This window comes from Diabrotica undecimpunctata, chromosome 3 (assembly GCF_040954645.1).
Source record: "Diabrotica undecimpunctata isolate CICGRU chromosome 3, icDiaUnde3, whole genome shotgun sequence".
Taxonomy (NCBI): Eukaryota; Metazoa; Arthropoda; class Insecta; order Coleoptera; family Chrysomelidae; genus Diabrotica; species Diabrotica undecimpunctata.
Window position 1 is genome coordinate 63,287,762 of NC_092805.1, and position 18,303 is coordinate 63,306,064.

Sequence of the window (18,303 nt, forward strand, 5' to 3'; positions counted from 1 at the left end):
GGGAGAATCTTCCTAGGGATGTCATCAACTCGGCAATGGTGGCACACTACTAGTTCTGAAATCGCTTATTTTTTGTAACTTGGTGGTGATTTTTCGGACTTGGGTCGTACTACGGTATCTATTATGCATTAAATGGGGTTGCTACTACGAATTAGTTGCGAAAGTTGCGAATTTGCGACAATGGTTTTAATGATTAATTATGCAATGTAAAAACTAGAAAAAACGCCAGTTAGAAATAGAAGAGCCTAAATATAAAACGTTTTAAATTGCTTTCAATTTTTCTTCAATATTTTATAAATTTTAAACCATATTTTGAGCTATTCTATATATCTACTTGTTTCATTTCAAAGTTTCTATTGTATCCAGTATTTTGATTAAAACATAGTTATTTTGTATTCGTACTTATTGAACGAAACATATATAGATTTAATTCGTTCAATTAACGAAACCTTGTATAATTTAGAATTATAAAAAACAAACATCCTCATTCAAAACACCGTGTGTAAAATTTTTCTTATACTGAGATGACCTGCTCGCAAGCTTGGCAAGAATGCAAGAAATGTCACTGAATCAATATGCTTGCCAATATGCACATTGTTAACTCTGCAGTCCAAGGGTTATTTTTACACAGTATGTAGCTATCGGGTAACATCTAATCATCTTATCTAATCGATTTCATTTATATTCTAATTAGGCATTTCCTCTCGGAAAAAAGTTACAGAATGTCCGAAATAAAGGAATTCGAAAGTGTCGACAGCGCTTTGAAACAACTGCCAAAAGAAGATTATGATAGGGTTAAGAAAATTCTATACGGAAGTGAAACACAGTAAGTATGCTCATTTTTTAAAATATTTTTAGCCCCTAACTGTTTAAATCTGTTAGGCATACAGTAAGATAAAAATATTTTTAATGCTGTTCTTTTGAATGTATTTGTATAGAGTTAATAGTTTCTGAAGCTACTTTCTTGTGACATTTTACTTTTTAACTAAACAATAATCTTTATACTGCCATTGTTTTTTGTGACTATGAAAAAGGTTTTGATTGTGTAAATCACCGACATTTTAATAAAAAAAACTAAATTTCTACGGAATTCGAGGTATTTGTTTGGATTGGTTCAAATCTTACTTAGAATAGGAAACAGCTAGTTAGAGCAAAATATACTGACTAATCACAAAAAGATTGTATGTGGAGTACCACCAGGTTCAGTTTTAAGTCCTCTACTTTTCTTTATCTTTATAAATTGCATCACTAATTTAAAAATCGATGGAAAATTTTTTCTTTTTGCTGATGATAAGAATATCACCTGGAGAAACTCTAATATTGCAACTTCTTGGTATTTTTATAGACAGCAACCTTAAATGGCTCCTTCATATCGATTTGTTAAGTAAGAAACTATCCTCAGCCCGCTATGCAATAAAATCCGTTTCAAAGAAATCAATTTAGCCTCATAGTAACATATTTTTCTTTGTTCGAGTCTCATCTTCGATATGATCTTCTTTTTGGTGTTCTAGTATAGCTGCTCAATTTAATGTTATTTCTACAGTACAAAAAAAGATCAATACGGTATCTGTTTGGCCTCAGAAAAGCAACACATTGCAGAAGTTACTTTAAAAATCAAGAGATATTAACGCTTCTGTCTTTATATATTTTAGAAACTGTTTGCTTAATTCGTAAACACCTACATGTTTTTCCAGCAAGACCTAATCATGACCACTTATTATACAATCATCTCCTTTTAAAACTTAAATCTATCACATCTTTCACAAAGTTCCTTAAAATGACAAAAATCTATCTATTTGAAAGACCATATTATTCAGTAGAAGAGTTTCTTAACAAATAACTAAGAAATTACGGTAAAGTTTGTTTAGCAGCAAATGGTTGACTTCAATTAGTGCGGTCGTAAATATTATTAAATTTATCTGACTTGGCCCATTGTTAAGAGCGGTCCGAAGCGATAAGCAAACGAGGTAGACAGAGTTGGTCTTTTGACAATTAACACTGACTAGACGGTACTCCTATAATAAAGCAAAGGATCCAAAAAATTTACAATAATTACGACGACAAAAACCAAAAAACGGATAAAATTTATTGCTTTGCCTTATATACCTACCCAAAATTATTGTTTTCAAATGAGTATTAAAATAAATTAAATCTATTTTAATTGCTAAGATTATAGAAAAACAAACATTAATAATAATTTGTGGTTCTGAAAAAAACCGTTTTTTTAATAGTAACATTTGTAGATTAGATGACAGTATCACTCCACACATAGTTCTGTTTCGCTATCGCTATCCTCATCTAAATTAATTATGATCGGTTTAATTATATTATGATCTACATGAACATATGAATTTTTTTTACTGATTACGTGTCGGACTGAATTTCTCCAACTACTTGGAAGAATATCATTGACACATTTTCTTATTAACTCTACAACAGTACTACTTAACGTTAAAAGAAATATTTTGTGACCTCACGTTAGACTTCAATTCGTGCCACATATGTTCTATGGGATTAAACATACAATAATATGGTGGAAGCCGCAGCACTGTATGTCCCATTTTCTCTGCCAATGTATCACAAACATATACTTTTTTTTTATAGAAAATGCCTTTAAAACCTCTAAAAGCTCTTGTTTGGTGTAACATTCTTCAAAATACATATCATTCGTCTTCGTGTAATTTTGAATTTCCAATTTAGTATTATTCGAGTTTGGAGCCCTACTTATTTGGCGACTGTGATAGCTTGCTTTGTCCATTACTATCACACTATTCTGAGGAATGTTTGGCATAAGATTATTTTTGAACCATTCTTCAAAAAGTTCTGCCATTGTATCTTCATGGTAGTCGACGCAGGAGTCTTTAATATTCTTTGCAGAAAGCCACAGAACATTTGGAACCCAACCATTTTCTGATCCAGCATGTAAAATCGTTATTCTTTTCCCTTTACTTGACAGAGCTTTTGTGTTACATTTACCGGAAGAATCGGCAAATCCTTTAGGTCGCGTTGAATGTATGTCAAACTATATGTGAAGTTATATACTCATAACGCCATTTTTGTAATCTATGAGATTCCATAATTACTTGTCTCTTGTCAATTATACGATATCGAAAGCCCATACTTTTCAAAATTTTCCATAAGCTGGTGAGGCTACAGCTTATTATTAACTGGAATCTTTACGTTTTTTCTTGTTTCTATGGGATTTGATGTAATTCTTTTTACTGTGGCCGGAGATATTTTCGTCAAATCGTATATTTCACTCGTAGCGGTTGTGTCAAGTCCTCTTTTAAGTAAGGTACTGTATACAGTTTTATCAGTTTGCTTTGCATCTACAGATAAATGTTTCTTCTTTACCGGAACACTAGAAGAAGCCTCATTATTATTATCCCACGGACGCCACATAACGATAGAAAACGTAATGAATAAAATAATACATACTAGTTCCCGTAATACATAAAGACAAACAAATTTTATCAAGAACTCGTATTTAAATACTGGTTGGTGTTCAGTTCCATAAACTTATTATATAAATACCTGAAAACCACCTAAAAGGTGATTATGATTAGCAAAACCCATCGCGCACTACCATCGAATTCGAAAAATCCTCTTATCAGTACAGTTTCGTCAATATAAGTCCTATCTGTATTAATGAAATTATAATGAGTTTGGATTGTACGCAATTAAATCAACCTAAAGAAATGAAGATTGACAAAATTTATCAGGAAACATATTTAAATCTTACCTGAAACCGGGTCTTTTATACTATTATCGGTTAACCCAGGATGTTTATAGTCAGTACTAATTGAAGTCAACCATTTACTGCTAAACAAACTTTATCTTTATGTATAAGTAACTATAGTATTTTAATCTATATTTGGGTATCATTAATTCGTAAGATTTTATTATGAAATTTACAATTTATTAAAATTTTGCAGTGGATTGTTTATTTTATTATCTTTTATTTTGTGTTACTCACGATTTATGCAATTTTAGTAAATTTTAATTGTTATTTTCTGACTTTGTAAGTTTTGTACATACAACTGTACATTTTTTTTTAATTTACAATTTGTACAATTTACTCCCCAATTACAAAAGTTAGGGGAGTATAGATATCTTTTGGCCTTTGACTTAGGAGTGCTGACGCTATGTTTTCGTAATATTGTGAATTATTTAATTGCAATTGTATAAAATATGTTCTATTTTAATTAATTTTTTGTTCAGTTTCGAATCTGATCTTATTGTAACAGTTAGTTGTTTTAGCTCTAATAAATTCATTTTTAAAAAAGACTTTTCGGCATTCCCAAATTTGAGTGGCGCAGTCAGTAGTTAGGTCAAACCGGTTTAACGAATATAAATTCCGGTTCGTTTCAACGATTTATTCACCTTAATTCGGAAGTGTTATATTCCTGTTGGTGGATTGAGTAGCCCTTTATAACAGGAATCATGTTAAGTGGACTTTTCGGGTGAATATCGAATATACCTGCCTAGCCAAACTTTCTGAGTGAACCAGCTTACATGGAATGGACAATTATTCTCTGGTAAGTGCTTATGTCGTATAGAGAGCCTAAAATTCTAATAAATTGTGATTTATCAGACTCAGATTCTGACTCAAAACTCCCTATTAAAGATAATTTTTGTTCTAATTCTTCCTTAATAAATAATCGTTCTTCTAATTTAAATTTTTACTTAAAAAATAAAAGAAAAATGATCATATCTTGACATGATTCCAGATTTCCACGGAGAAAATACATTACTTACTTCCAAGATTCGTGGAAATCTGTGAAAAATTGATTAATAAATTTTATAATACAGTTGTTTCAGATGATTTTCAGAATGAATACCTAATGTCTAGCATATTAGCAAAAGTAAAAGGTGAAGCTGCTATTAACATTTCAGCATGTGTGGTTAGGACCTGGCAAGATCTTAAAGATGCCTTGCTAAATACATACGCTAATAAAAGAGATATTTATACTCTGAAGAGTATAGAAATGTCAGAATTAAAGCAAAATAATGGAACTCACTTCCTCAAATACCTTTAATTACCACACGTTCTAATGAAGAAAAATTATTAAATTTATCAAACTATTTTAGAAATTTAGCCTTACAAGTATTATTACGTCTTAAATCTTAACTTACAACAAAAATTTCCTCAAAACGAACAGATCCTTTACATTCAATGAAACTCGAAGTAGTAATGTCTTTAAATCAAATCTAAATCAAAGATTTCAAGCCCCAACTCCAATGAGTACCACTAGTCAAAATACTTTTAGACCAGGGATCCTCACTAGGATTTCTTTGAGAGCCTAATAGTTTGAATGAAATTTTCCTCAGGGCCGCAAGTACAAGTGGTGGTATGAAATAACTTTAAAACTATATGACTATAACATAATACATATTTATTACAAGTTACGTAAAAACAATATAATTATAAATTTTATGCACTGTTTTGCATGTAAAAAGTAGGAAAATATCTTTTACTTGACTCCAGGAATGAAATCTTTCACTGCTCTTTAGAATGGCATCTATGTTAGCAGGTTGGGAAGAAACTGAAATTCTTAAAATGTTTTCAACGTCTTCACTAGTTAGCCTAGATCTGTACTTGTTTTTTATGAACTTCAGCTTACTGAATGTAGATGCAAAAATACATAAAATTTTCTGAGCACAGTCAATTAAGTTAGTAAATTTGTCATTTTCATTCAACTGTTTCCCAAAACTTATAGAGTGCTTCTTCCTTCTTTTTTGCTTCAAAAATACTTTTGAGATCTGTATCATTCTGAAAATCATCTCATTTTCAAACTCATTTTTTAACTCACTAGTTTCGTATCAAAAAATAGAAAGATGAGCTACATTTGCTGTTGTTATTGCCCATGGATTTTTCACCAAGCAAAATGGTTCTTGGAACTTCCTGAAGTCACTAAACCTCACAGACATTTTATCCTTTAGGTCTGCTAACAGCTTCAGTAGGTCAGAAATCTCTTGACTTTCATCTAGATTTTCATCAAATAGTGCTTTAACGGAAGGAAAGCTGGAATAATCTTCATTTGACAATTCTTCAATATACATATTCAGCTTCTGCTCCAGTGAAAACACAATACTCATAATTTTCGTTACAATGCTATTGTAATCTCCTTGCAATTTGGTCAATGTTACATCCATAATGCTTATTGTATCAGTGAGAAACGCTATTTTAAGGCACTAACTAAAATTATGAATATCAGGAAACTCTTTATTCTTTGTAGCCAAAAACAGAGTAATCTCATGTCGAATGCTGAAGAAACGTTCCAAAACTTTACCCTTACTCAGCCATCTCACTTCTGTGTGGTAAAGAATGTCCCCATATTGCCACATAAGTTCTTTCAAAAATTCTTGCAACTCTCTGTGGTTTAGTTCATTTCATCTTATAACATTCACAATCTTTACAAGTGTTTTCATACCACAGCTGAAATTTTAACCAAATTTACCAAATGACTATTGTCATATATGTTTATTGGATATACTCGACATCATTAGCACGTGCAAATCCTACTCTGTCGCCTAATTTCCTATGAAATTAAAATGGTAAATTTTTTTAGGGTCCATTTATTTTTTCGGACATGCGTATTTACGAGGTCCGCAAGGTTTTGAAACATCTTTACTGGCCGGCCAGTGCCACTGTGGTGGGGGTAAAGATGACTAATGCGAAATATCGTAGCTAAGGAGCTACATAATATTGGCGATACCGAGGAAGTTGAATTAACTAATGAAAATAATTTTTTAGAGAACGAAGCCTCGGAAAATCCATAATTACTCAAGTTGAACTTTTAAATCTGATAAATAACGAAAGTGAATTCCCGTACATTGTATTTCCTGAGCATAATCTCAAAGTACTAATAGACACTAGGAGAACAAAATCGTTTGTAACCCCAGAGATCGCTGAAAAATATTTTAAGAATTCAATTTTTCGTAAAACCTTTCAAATTTCAACAGCACTTGGAGAAAAACAGGAAAATTACTGTACTGAAATTTCCTTATCAAAAATTTTTAACACCAAAAATAAATTAAATTTAAGTTATTGCGTTTTGAAATTCCATGACTATTTTCACTGCATATTAGGCCTCGATAATTTAAGAAAATTAAATGCAAAAATTGATTTGGCCAATAATGTTTTAATTACTTCGCAGAGTAAGATAAAATTAAATTATTATAAAGCCGGGAATAGTGGCAACACGAATTGTATAGTAGTGCTGCCACGAACCGAGCAACTTATCAGTTTAAATGTTGGAAATATAAAAAAATGGCGATGTAATTATACCATATACACAAATCGGTAAATTAGAAATTCCTGAATACCTTACTACGGTAGAAAACAATAAGGCTATTTGCACGATTTTGAATTCTTCTGAATCTTATTTTAAATTGGATATAACTTCCCAAATCGTGGTGGAAAAGTTGAATACGAACAAATTTTAAATCCAAATTTTAATTCCATACATGCCGATGAATTTAAATTCGATATTTCTAAAGTTCGAACAGATGATATGAATTTTGAAGAAAGAAATTTAATATTAAAGCATTGTTTAAATAGGACTAGTTAGACAATCCTTATGGAACAAACGTTTGACTTTTATTCTGCCGTCATATGGCGGCCTCTAGTAATAAATTTAAAAAACTATTAACAGAAACTTAATTCACTGCAGGATTCTATTCGAGTATATTTTTACCTGTCTCATAATTAATGCAAACCTGTACACGGATGCCAGATTGTAAAGAAAATATAAGACTTTAATAAAATGCTTATTGTTATTATCGTTGTATGCGTCTAGTGAAAGATAACTTGACTATTTCGAGCGAATATTTCAAATTGTTTTTGTACTTTGAGACTTGCTAAATCTAAATCGGTTAGTAATCTATTTAAATGAAGTAGGTAAATGCTGACTTTTTTTTTAATTTTTATTAGTTTACCAGATATTTAATTTGGTTATATGATTTGCTAGAAAAGGATTAAATATTTAATTGAAATACACTCGATTACTATCGTCTTAGAACACTCATGCGGAGGTTTATTTTTTAGTCAAGACTTAAATTTTATAATTGTTTAAAAAAGAAAATCTTTTTAAACAATGGTTTTATGTATGTTTTGAGAAAATTAAATTTTCAATCTTTTAATCTTTAAAATGACGTTTGAAAATATAGTAAATTTATGGGTATGGTTTTTTGATAATGGTTTTGAAACAAATAAACACATCGATATGCCACAACAAGAGGCAACACATATTTAGGGACAAATTAATCTATGTGTTGGAATAAAAGGAATAATAATTAACAACACTTTAATAAATAGTATCCTTTATTTTATTTACTTATGTATTTTATAATATAAACACAATTTTTGTATTTCTGTTTACATAAATAAGAATGTTTTTTTTCAATCAACTCGCCAATCTGAGCTGTTTATTAATGAAATAATTTTAAATTACAAAGTGATAGATATTGCAAAAATTAAATTCGCATTATTTTAATAGTTATATACCACTAATCAAAGTTCTAATATCTACACATAGACAATATTAACGAAATAATAATTCTAGGTAAAAAACAAAACAAAATTGTTTACATTAATAGTTATAGAAATTGATTGTAACATTGTTTTCATGAACTAAAATAAGCAATGTATGTGGTGCGAAACACTATTTGATGGTTGTTTTGCTATCGAATACGTATGAAAAACGCGTGGTGTCGTTAACAAACCTTCCTCTTCTACCTCAATATATTTTTTTGGTTTGCATTTAGATATTTTTGGTCAAAATGCTTACTGCATATAAATTTTTTTTTAACGGGTAGCTCCAGACTTTCCAATGCAGCATTACCTACAACAATATTATTATTAACACAACTGAAAAAAAAGCAACTTTCTGCACAATAAAGTAAAAAAACAATTTAAGTTCTGTATTCAAAATATAAATAACTTGGCAGTTATGCCAATATATGTTTAAATATATATATATATATATATATATATATATATATATATATATATATATCTATATATATATATATATATATATATATATATATATATATATATATATATATATATATATATATATATATATATATATATACAAACAACATAGTTTATTAGGGCTGCAGTCAGTAGGTTTGGTCGGGATGTTATAGAAACACTCTTTTGACTTTTGGTCGAGCTTTCGGGATTCTTTTATTCCTTCTTCAAGACACTGTAATTAGAAGAAAGTGTAAATATTTACAACATATCTCAAATTGTCATTACAACTTACTAGTCGTTGAGATTATTTTTGTAAAGCTACGACACTCAACATTAAAAACACACATATAAAATATAACATTTAAAATAATGGACAATATACATTTTAAAATTTAGTTGGAAAGTTAAAATTTTGTTCACATCTTTTCATGGTGTGTTTTGACTGATCCATAGAGAACAGAAAAAAAAAACAAAAATAGAGTGATTAAAAAGTAATTAGGAGTTCTTGCTATTATATTAATGGAAGTAGTAGTAGTACTTCCACCATGAAAAGATGTTACTAACAAAATTTTAACTTTCCAACTAAATTTTAAAATGTATATTGTCCATTATTTTAAATGTTCTATTTTATATGTGTGTTTTTAATGTTAAGTGTCGTAGCTTTACAAAAATAATCTCAACGACTAGCAAGTGGTAATGACAATTTGAGATATGTTGTAAATATTTACACTTTCTTCTAATTACAGTGTCTTGAAGAAGGAATAAAAGAATTCCGAAAGCTTGACCAAAAGTCAAAAGAGTGTTTCTATAACATCCCGGCCAAACCTACTGACTGCAGCCCCAATAAACTGTGTTGTTTGTTTATATCGACAGTCAATAATAACCAGTATTTCTTATATATATATATATATATATATATATATATATATATATATATATATATATATATATATATATGTATAAGAGTAAGAAAACAGAAATTTTTAGATAGGAAAAAAAAAAGATCCCATAGGACTACCAAAAATAAATTTTTGGTAGTCCTATGGAATTTAGTCTTTCACCTATTCTAAGTAGCTATGTCATAGATGATGTTATCAGTGATTGTATCAACAATTGCACTTTTTTCATTCCTTTTTTTAAAGATATGTAGATGATTTAGTTTTGGCACTTCCTAAACACAAAATTATTTTGGTTTATGATGATATATAGATGATTTAGTTTGGTATGGTTGATTCGTAGTCTTGTAATAGTCGATGCTTCTCTTCTAGTTATGAAGTCTAGGGAGAGATGACCAATAAAAGATTGAAGTTTATGAAAAGTTGTTTTGCTCTTTTGCTCTAAGTTTTGTCAAGTATCCTCTACCGACTTTTTAAAAACGAATTTCGAGATTCGTTAGCTAGTTGAATTGGAGTGACTTCAGTCACCCCATGGTTGGTAGCTTCTTTGGCAAAATGATCTGCTATTTTATTACCAGTAATTCCGGTGTGAGAAGGCAGCCATATGAGAGAGACTGTTACATCGTAAGCAGAGAGATTTTGGTATATGTCATGAATGTTTTGAACTAATAGGTGCTCAGTGAAAATTGTATTGACTAAATGGATATATGAAATTTAATCTGAACAAATTACAATATGTCTGTTTTGATGTGAGATGCATTTAAAAGCCCACAATACTATATAGTTCACCTGTGCAAACGTTGCATATTAAGGGTAACCGAGATGATCTTACAAGTTCATATTTAGTGGTTACTGCACAATCAATACCAGTGGTAGTTTTAGAAGCATCTGTATAGAGAATTAAATTCTAAAAATGCTTTCTTTATAAGAAGGTTAGAAGATTCAAGTTTGTTAAAAATAGTGAGTGAGGTATATATTGAAGGGAGATCTTTAGCCCAGAGGGGAAGTAAAGGTAGAGGAAATGAACTAGCCAGAGAAAGGTCAATATTTTTAAGTAGTGGACAAATTAATTGAGGTATAGGTTTTATGATAAGGTGTTGATTATTGTTAGTGGAAGAAGACGGCATTGTGGCAATTAGGGAATGAAAGGGATTAAATGGATTTGCAGATGTTGATACAGCATACGAAAGTAGAAGTGATTATCGTCTTAGGGTAGGAGAAAGTTCATTAGATTCACGGTATACACTCTCAATAGGACTAAAGCGAAAAGCGCTCAGACCTAGAAGTAGTTTTATTGGCACCCCATTGAAGATGACTGAGGGTTTTAAAAATGTTCAACCTTTTAAAACAATTGATTTTGTGTTCAGAGATTTGATCTTTTCAATTTAATCTGGAGTCAAACATAAAACCGAGAATTTTACAATAATTAACACCAGAAAGTAGAGAATTGTTAAATAAAATTTGGAGTAAGGGAGTGGAAATCCCTATGGAAAATTTTATTAATTTGGTTTTGCTCTCAGAGAGTGATAATCCTAGTTCGTTAGATCTATCTTGAAGTAGATTTACTACACTTTGTATAAGTTTATATGAGGATGGGACAGATTTAAGATAGCAGTAAATGATTAGGTCATCAGCGTATTGAACATATTTGATAGGAGGCAAATTTCGTTGATGGCAAGAATGAATAAAATTAAACTTAATGCAGATTCTATAGGGACACCTTAATTTTGAGAAAGAGATCGAAAAAGTTTACCCTTGGCAAGGACTTTAAAGATTCTTTCAATTGGATATTTTTTTACAAATGAGAAAATATTACCATTTAAATTATAGTGGAAGATTTTGTCAATGATTGCTTTTCTGGAGATTGAATAAAATGCCCATTCAACGTTAAATATAGTTGCTACGACATCTTGTTGATTATAGATTGCTTAAGAAATGTGTGTTTGAAAAATAAAAAGTTATCAATAGTAGACCGATTACGTCGGAAGCCGGATTGAGCGTCGGGAATAATATTATACTGTTTAACGAACCACGTGAGTATTTCATTGATCATTGTTTCAAGAAGTTTGCAGGTAATACAAGTAAGAGAAACCAGACGAAAGATATTGGAGTTATAGAGGGCTGGTCAGGTTTTTTAATTGGAATGATTATAGAATTGCGTCAAACATCTGGGAATTTTTGTGTGTTCTAGATAAGGTTATAAATTTCGAGAAGTTTGGAGAGAGATGTATTAGAGAGATTTTTTAAAAATATATAAGGGATATCATCGGAATCATCAGCAGATTTTGTACATGAAAACAAGGTAAATTTTAGTTTATTTAGGGTAAGCAAGGCGTTCATAAACTTGACACCGTGTGGAGTTGACGAGATGGTGGAGAAAGATTGAGCGCGTAAAGAACTGGGAGTAAAAGCCATATTACTTTGATTGAATCTGTCTTCAACCCTATTAGCGAGTGTGGCGGAAATGAATTGACTGTCAGAAATAACTGTGTTGTTGAAGATGATAGGAGAAATAGTTAGGATATAGGAATGAAGGATGACTAAATTCATAGGATGAAGGTTAGTTTTATTGCCTTGGATTTGTGAAACAGTTTTTTTTATAAATGAAAGTGGAGTTATCATATCCACTGGTAACTGTAACATCCTAATATATAAGACTAAATAAAGTAAACTAAATTGTAACATATAACTTTTAACGGGTTTTTACCCAGATATTTAGTGGATCAAAAAATGTACACCTAGACACTGATGATGGAATATGGATTCCGAAAACGATTTGTCTTCATGACATACCCCGTTTGGGTTTTTTAATTTATGTACCTTTTATAAAGGATTTGAACAAATTTTTTTTTTGTAATGATCTTTCTTTTATCTTAGTATAGATTAGGGCAAGATCTTTCATTAACGATTGTCAGCGGTATGTCAGTGGTAAATTTACTGGCTTCATTTAGACTTTAGAGGGTCGTTGGTGCCTAAGGAATTTTCGAGAAATTTTTCAATATAATTCTAGAAAACCCTAATTTTTGTGTTTTTATAGGATTTGAGTGCAGCTTTTAGTTCGAAATAGTTTATACGAGAGTTCGGATAATTGGTATCTTGTGAAACTGAGGATGAATAATGAAAGGGCGAAGGAAGAAAAGAGTATATATGGTTAGGTCCAGATTTGTTGCAAAACTTTTATTTTAAATTTTCTGCCAGAATGTTGGCTGTCTCTTTTTTTTATTAACATTTTTTTTCCAAACTGGACTTAGGCTAGTATTTGAAGTACATAAAGTTTTCTTACTTAATTAAATAAAATCGTGTCTAAATTTGGCAAAAGATGAAGTAAAAATATACAGAGAGCAGAAAAAATGAATAAATGCGAGAGAAAGAGAGAAATTCTATTTATCATGTATGCTGTGATTAGATGTGTACCTATGTAGAGCTGCAATAAGTCCTTTTGAATACCATGTATGTTAGAGGATTTTTAAGCTTCTTGTAGTGGGGTGATACATACAAAAGAGTTCTCAAGAAATGTAATAAGTTGCGTGGAATTGAGTGTAAAATTAGTCGGATTATCTTTGTAAATCATTTCTATAGCGGAAATATAATAAGGTTTCATCGAGTAATCCAATCAAAGATTAGATTTGGACATTTTTTGGCTGGTTTGGGTGGCATCGAAAATGTCGAAGGAGGAAAAGAACTTAATAGAGCAAGAATACCGGATGAAGATAGAATGGTAGGAGTATCAGGAGGACTGTCATTGAAGTGTCCCCTTTTTTGTCCTACTGCCAACATGCGCTTTGAATTAGTACGACGAGAGATGGATAAATCCATATTGGCAGCCAGGATGGGTATGTAGTTACCGGAGATGGACTCAATTTCCGAAGATAGACATTCTTTTGATGAAGGTAAGGATTCAGGATTAAGGACTCCTTAGAGTCAGCTGAAAATGAAGAAGAGGGAGGAGCATTAGCTGCAATGAGTGTGTGATCTGGTCAACTGGAGACTTTGCAATCAGACTCCACGGTACGACCCGTAAGCTTACAAAGAAAACACTATAGTTTGTCAGAGAATAAAAATATTTTAAAGGATGTATTTTCATGGTTAATTAACAGAGAAGATTGCATTTCTAAGTTCACCTTGTCAGCTCTTACAAATGTTACCCTAGTAAAACTCATAATATATGCCTATTGATCATCTGATGTTCCGTATTTTTTAGGGACTGCTCGATTAGTGAATGCGGGATGGAAGGAGATACATTTGAAATAAGGATTCTTTTGGTCACAGAAAGAAGCCTGCAGATAAAGATGACGGTGGAATTAATTATGACGTTCGGTGTATTAGTTGATCAACGATGTCGGTAGAAGTGAGGAAAATGCAGATTCGATTATTCGAAATGCGAGATGTAAAAGTAATATTTTTTGGATAAACTATTTCAGCAATTTCTTTAATATATTTAAATAAAACAGTATTCAAAATGGAGTGCATGACAATAACTTGTCCCCTTTTAGAAAACAAACGGGAAGGAGGTCTAGAGACTGCGGCAACGACATATAATTTTGGGATGGAATTGAAGTTGTTTTGTGTAAATGTAAATATTTAATTGCTGTTCATGATGTGTAGTCCTGGTTACTCAGACCGTAACACAATACCTAAATGTGAGTACCTAATGGATCCTCTCCCAAACTGGAAAGAAAGAAAAAAAGGATCTCACCTATTTCTTGGGATTTTCACTGGTTTTCTTTAATTACACCAATATAGCCGCAATTAAATTCGACTAATGAAATATAAAACCAAATTTGATACTCGTTTTCTTATCACATTGTGATTAAAGAACTTCGCTTCGTATTGTTAACTCGTCGATGATTTACTTTATCTGTTTAACACTGTTTAAATCTTTAAAATCCGTGAGGAACTTTAAAAAGGGTGTTTAACCTTTGACAGTTATTTGACGTTTGTTGAATCGATTATTTGAAGCTTTATTTATAAATTTTAACATTTTATTAAAAATGCAGTTTGAAAAAGTGCTTTTTAGCTTCTAAACATTTATACTACTTTTGATATTTTTCATGTCCTACGGCTGTACGTAGGCTCAATAAAAAGCTGGTGTAATAGCACTATTAAAAAAAAAACAGAAATGTCCATAACCAATAACAAGAAACAAGCTGAGATATTGCAGCGGACAGATCTCCCTTGCATTTTTCTGTGGCGATATTTTACGAGTACCATTATTTTATTGTTTCAAAACTAATTTACTTCTTCACTGTGTATGCCATTAATAAATCGAATTATAAAATTTAGATATTCTTTTACAATGTGTTTAATTTTCAGCTTTTAATGTTAATAAACAATGAAAACATTTGCAATTTCTTAAACAAGAAAAAAAAATGCTATTTGATTTCCTCTGGGCCATAGAAGGTTTTGGATTTTTTTTAAATGTTTTTTTTTATTTGCTTTATATTGAGCCTACATACAAGTGTATGACATAAAAAAGTCAACGTTATTAGAAATTTTTATATGCTAAAAATTTGTTATTCTTCAAACTGATTTTTAAAAACAAATTTAATATAACCTTGATGTTTTTTTTTAATAATTTAAAACGAAGACATAAAAATTGATATCTATTTACAAAATAACCCTAGAGTGACTGTTTGGACAAGTACAGTTGTTTAAATAATCGGTCTCCTGGATAAACAAATTGAATAACTCATAATAAACTGTATGGTCGTTCTATATGATATTTAGCACACTTTAAAAACTCATTAACTGCCATAATTTTAAATATTTGTATTACATATCGTTATGCAAAAAAGAAAGTTATTTATATTTATATTATTTATATTTATATTAACATTTATAAATTTTACTTTAAAAATAAGGGTTTTTAAATTATCTCGGTCAATTCTTTATGTATTTTAATTATAAAAATCTCAATATTAGAGAACATTTTATGATCTATAACTTTTATTTTAACCATATATCTCTAACATGAATAAGAAACGTTTTATGCGCATAAACTTTTTTCACTTTTTACGATTGTTTAATAAAAAAGCAAAGCAAAATTAACTGGAGTCTTTACATAATTGTGATCAGCTACCCCTCATATACCTTTTAGAGACTTTAAATACCTGTTTAAGATTTTTTCAGCTTTTTTAGAGTTGTAGATCATAAAAAGTTATGTAATTTTTGAGAGTATCCAAATTAAAATACATGAAACTATTAACCGAAATAGTTGCAAAAAAACCTTATTTTTGCAGTTATTTATAAATTATAATAACTAATAAAGTGCGCTAAATATCAATCAGAGCAAATAGTTTATAGGTTATTTATTCTGTTTATAAACATTTATAATAACGTTGATATCGTTTATGCCACAAACTTATTTAGAGGCTTATGAAAAACTGGTGAAAAACACACTTTCTAAAAAAAAATAGAATCTTCTATGACCATTACTAGGCAAGAGAGCATTTTATATTTAAAACCAAAGCATTTTATTCTTAAAATCATACTTCCATTGTCTATTACCAGTAAGAGCTGAAAATTGAAGGGGCCCTAAATGAAGATCTGAATTGTGCGTTCCAACTTACATATGGCATATGCGGTAAAGAAGTAAAAATTTATAACCCGTTGAAATGATGGTATTCGTAAAATACCGCTTCGGAAAAGTAGAATAGAGAAACATTTGAGCTCGGTTTTTTTTTAGATTTGAACTTTTTCAAAATGAAGCGCGATTGCAAAATTTGCAATATCTTGGCTTCTGTAAAACATATTTTTTTTTAAACTGGGATAGGTCAACAAAAAGTTGTTTACATAATCGCTTTCTACGATAAACAAATCGTCACTATTTTTATTAGTTACATTACATACCATTATGCAAAAACAAAGTTATTAAAATTTATAAATTTCTGCAAAATCAAGGGTTTTTGCAATTATTTTGGTGAATTCTTTATATATTTTAATTTAGAAACTCACAAATGGAAGAACTTTTTGAATCTACAATTTTTATTTTAACTATTTTTCTCTAAACTGGATAAAAAACGTTTATAGACAAAATCACCTGTATGTCTTCACATATTTATTATTAACTAACCCTCATATATCTTTTAGAACCTTCAAATATCTGTATAAATTTTTTACGTGAAACCAATAATTTTTTCCCAGATGGACCTTTGTATAAATTAGTTCTACGATAAAGATGAACTTATTTCTACTTTTCAATACAATAACTAAAGATAGCTAAATAAATACATATTTAAATATCTAATACTTTGTTTATGTTTATTAACTTGATTTTACTCACTAATTTGTTTTTCCGAAGTTTATTATATCATAATTATAATACCAACGAAAACGTAAAATTCAAATTAATTCATCTCGAATATGACGAGTGCACCCTGGCGATAATAAAAAATGATGAATGAAAAAAAAAAAACATTTTTTCAAGTTAATTACGTAACGGAAACGGTGTAAAATAAAAGAATATAAAAAAAGTTTCTATTTACTTACCAGAGTGTAATATCCATCTTTGACAAGGCGAAGGATTTTTGTCGGAAATCTGAACATTCTTAATCCATGAATTTTGTATGGTGATAAACCACATTTGTAATAACAACAAATATTTCCGGCCATCTGTAAAAAACCATTTATTTATTATGGAAGTAACATTATTTTAATTTAAAATCACTTTTTTCAAATATTATCGAATGTATGTATTATCCGGTAAAATTTATTTCTAAATACCTAATTTGTTCATTTCTCATACAATGTTTTTTTATGTTTTAAACACATGTAATTAAAATGTTTTACTTACCTCGGACCAAATTTTTGTAATACACTTCCAAATAAAATAAAATATTTAAATTCTTTAAACTTATTTAGATATAGGAAGATTTAGAAGCCACAGTACGTTTATGTACAATTTTAGTTGACACGATATTTACTAGTTGATAGTAATAACTCTATTTTAAATGAATATCTTAAGTGATTCAAGGTCTGTTTTTTGTTACATGTTTATTTGTAAGTAAACCTGTTGCTACTATGTCAGTGAAATATTGCAACGCTGATGATTTTAATTCAGGGGATCAAAAATGGACGTTTAGTTTAGTCTTTAACTTTTTCACATAGCACCATCTAGTAAAATGTATATCAAACAAACAATGGTATATTAAAATCTATTGAGACAGAAAGAGTGGTGACATCTAGTGACTGTCTCAATTAGAATCAAACAAATTTATACATTGCGTTGGCTAACTAGTCCTATTTAAACAATGATTAAAGTTAATAAAAGAACATTCCGATATCTTCCATGTCGAAGGAAACCAATTAACTTTTACTAATAAAATTAAACATACAATGAAAACAACAAACGATATACCAATATATTCAAAATCATATAGATATCCAGAAATTTATAGGAAGGAAGTGCAAAATCAAATCCAGAAT

The 18,303-nt window shown here is 29.9% G+C and overlaps 1 protein-coding gene across 1 annotated transcript in view; it reads left to right on the forward strand.

Annotated features, from left to right (window-relative positions):
- Window positions 1–601: 601 nt before the first annotated feature.
- The window catches only part of LOC140435623 (beta-ureidopropionase-like), a 69,389-nt gene continuing 51,687 nt past the window's right edge, over window positions 602–18,303 (forward strand). Inside the window, exon 1 of the mRNA XM_072524361.1 lies at window positions 602–826. Coding sequence (XP_072380462.1) covers window positions 723–826 — 104 coding nt within the window. The 5' untranslated portion in view covers window positions 602–722. The remainder of the gene's footprint in view (window positions 827–18,303) is intronic.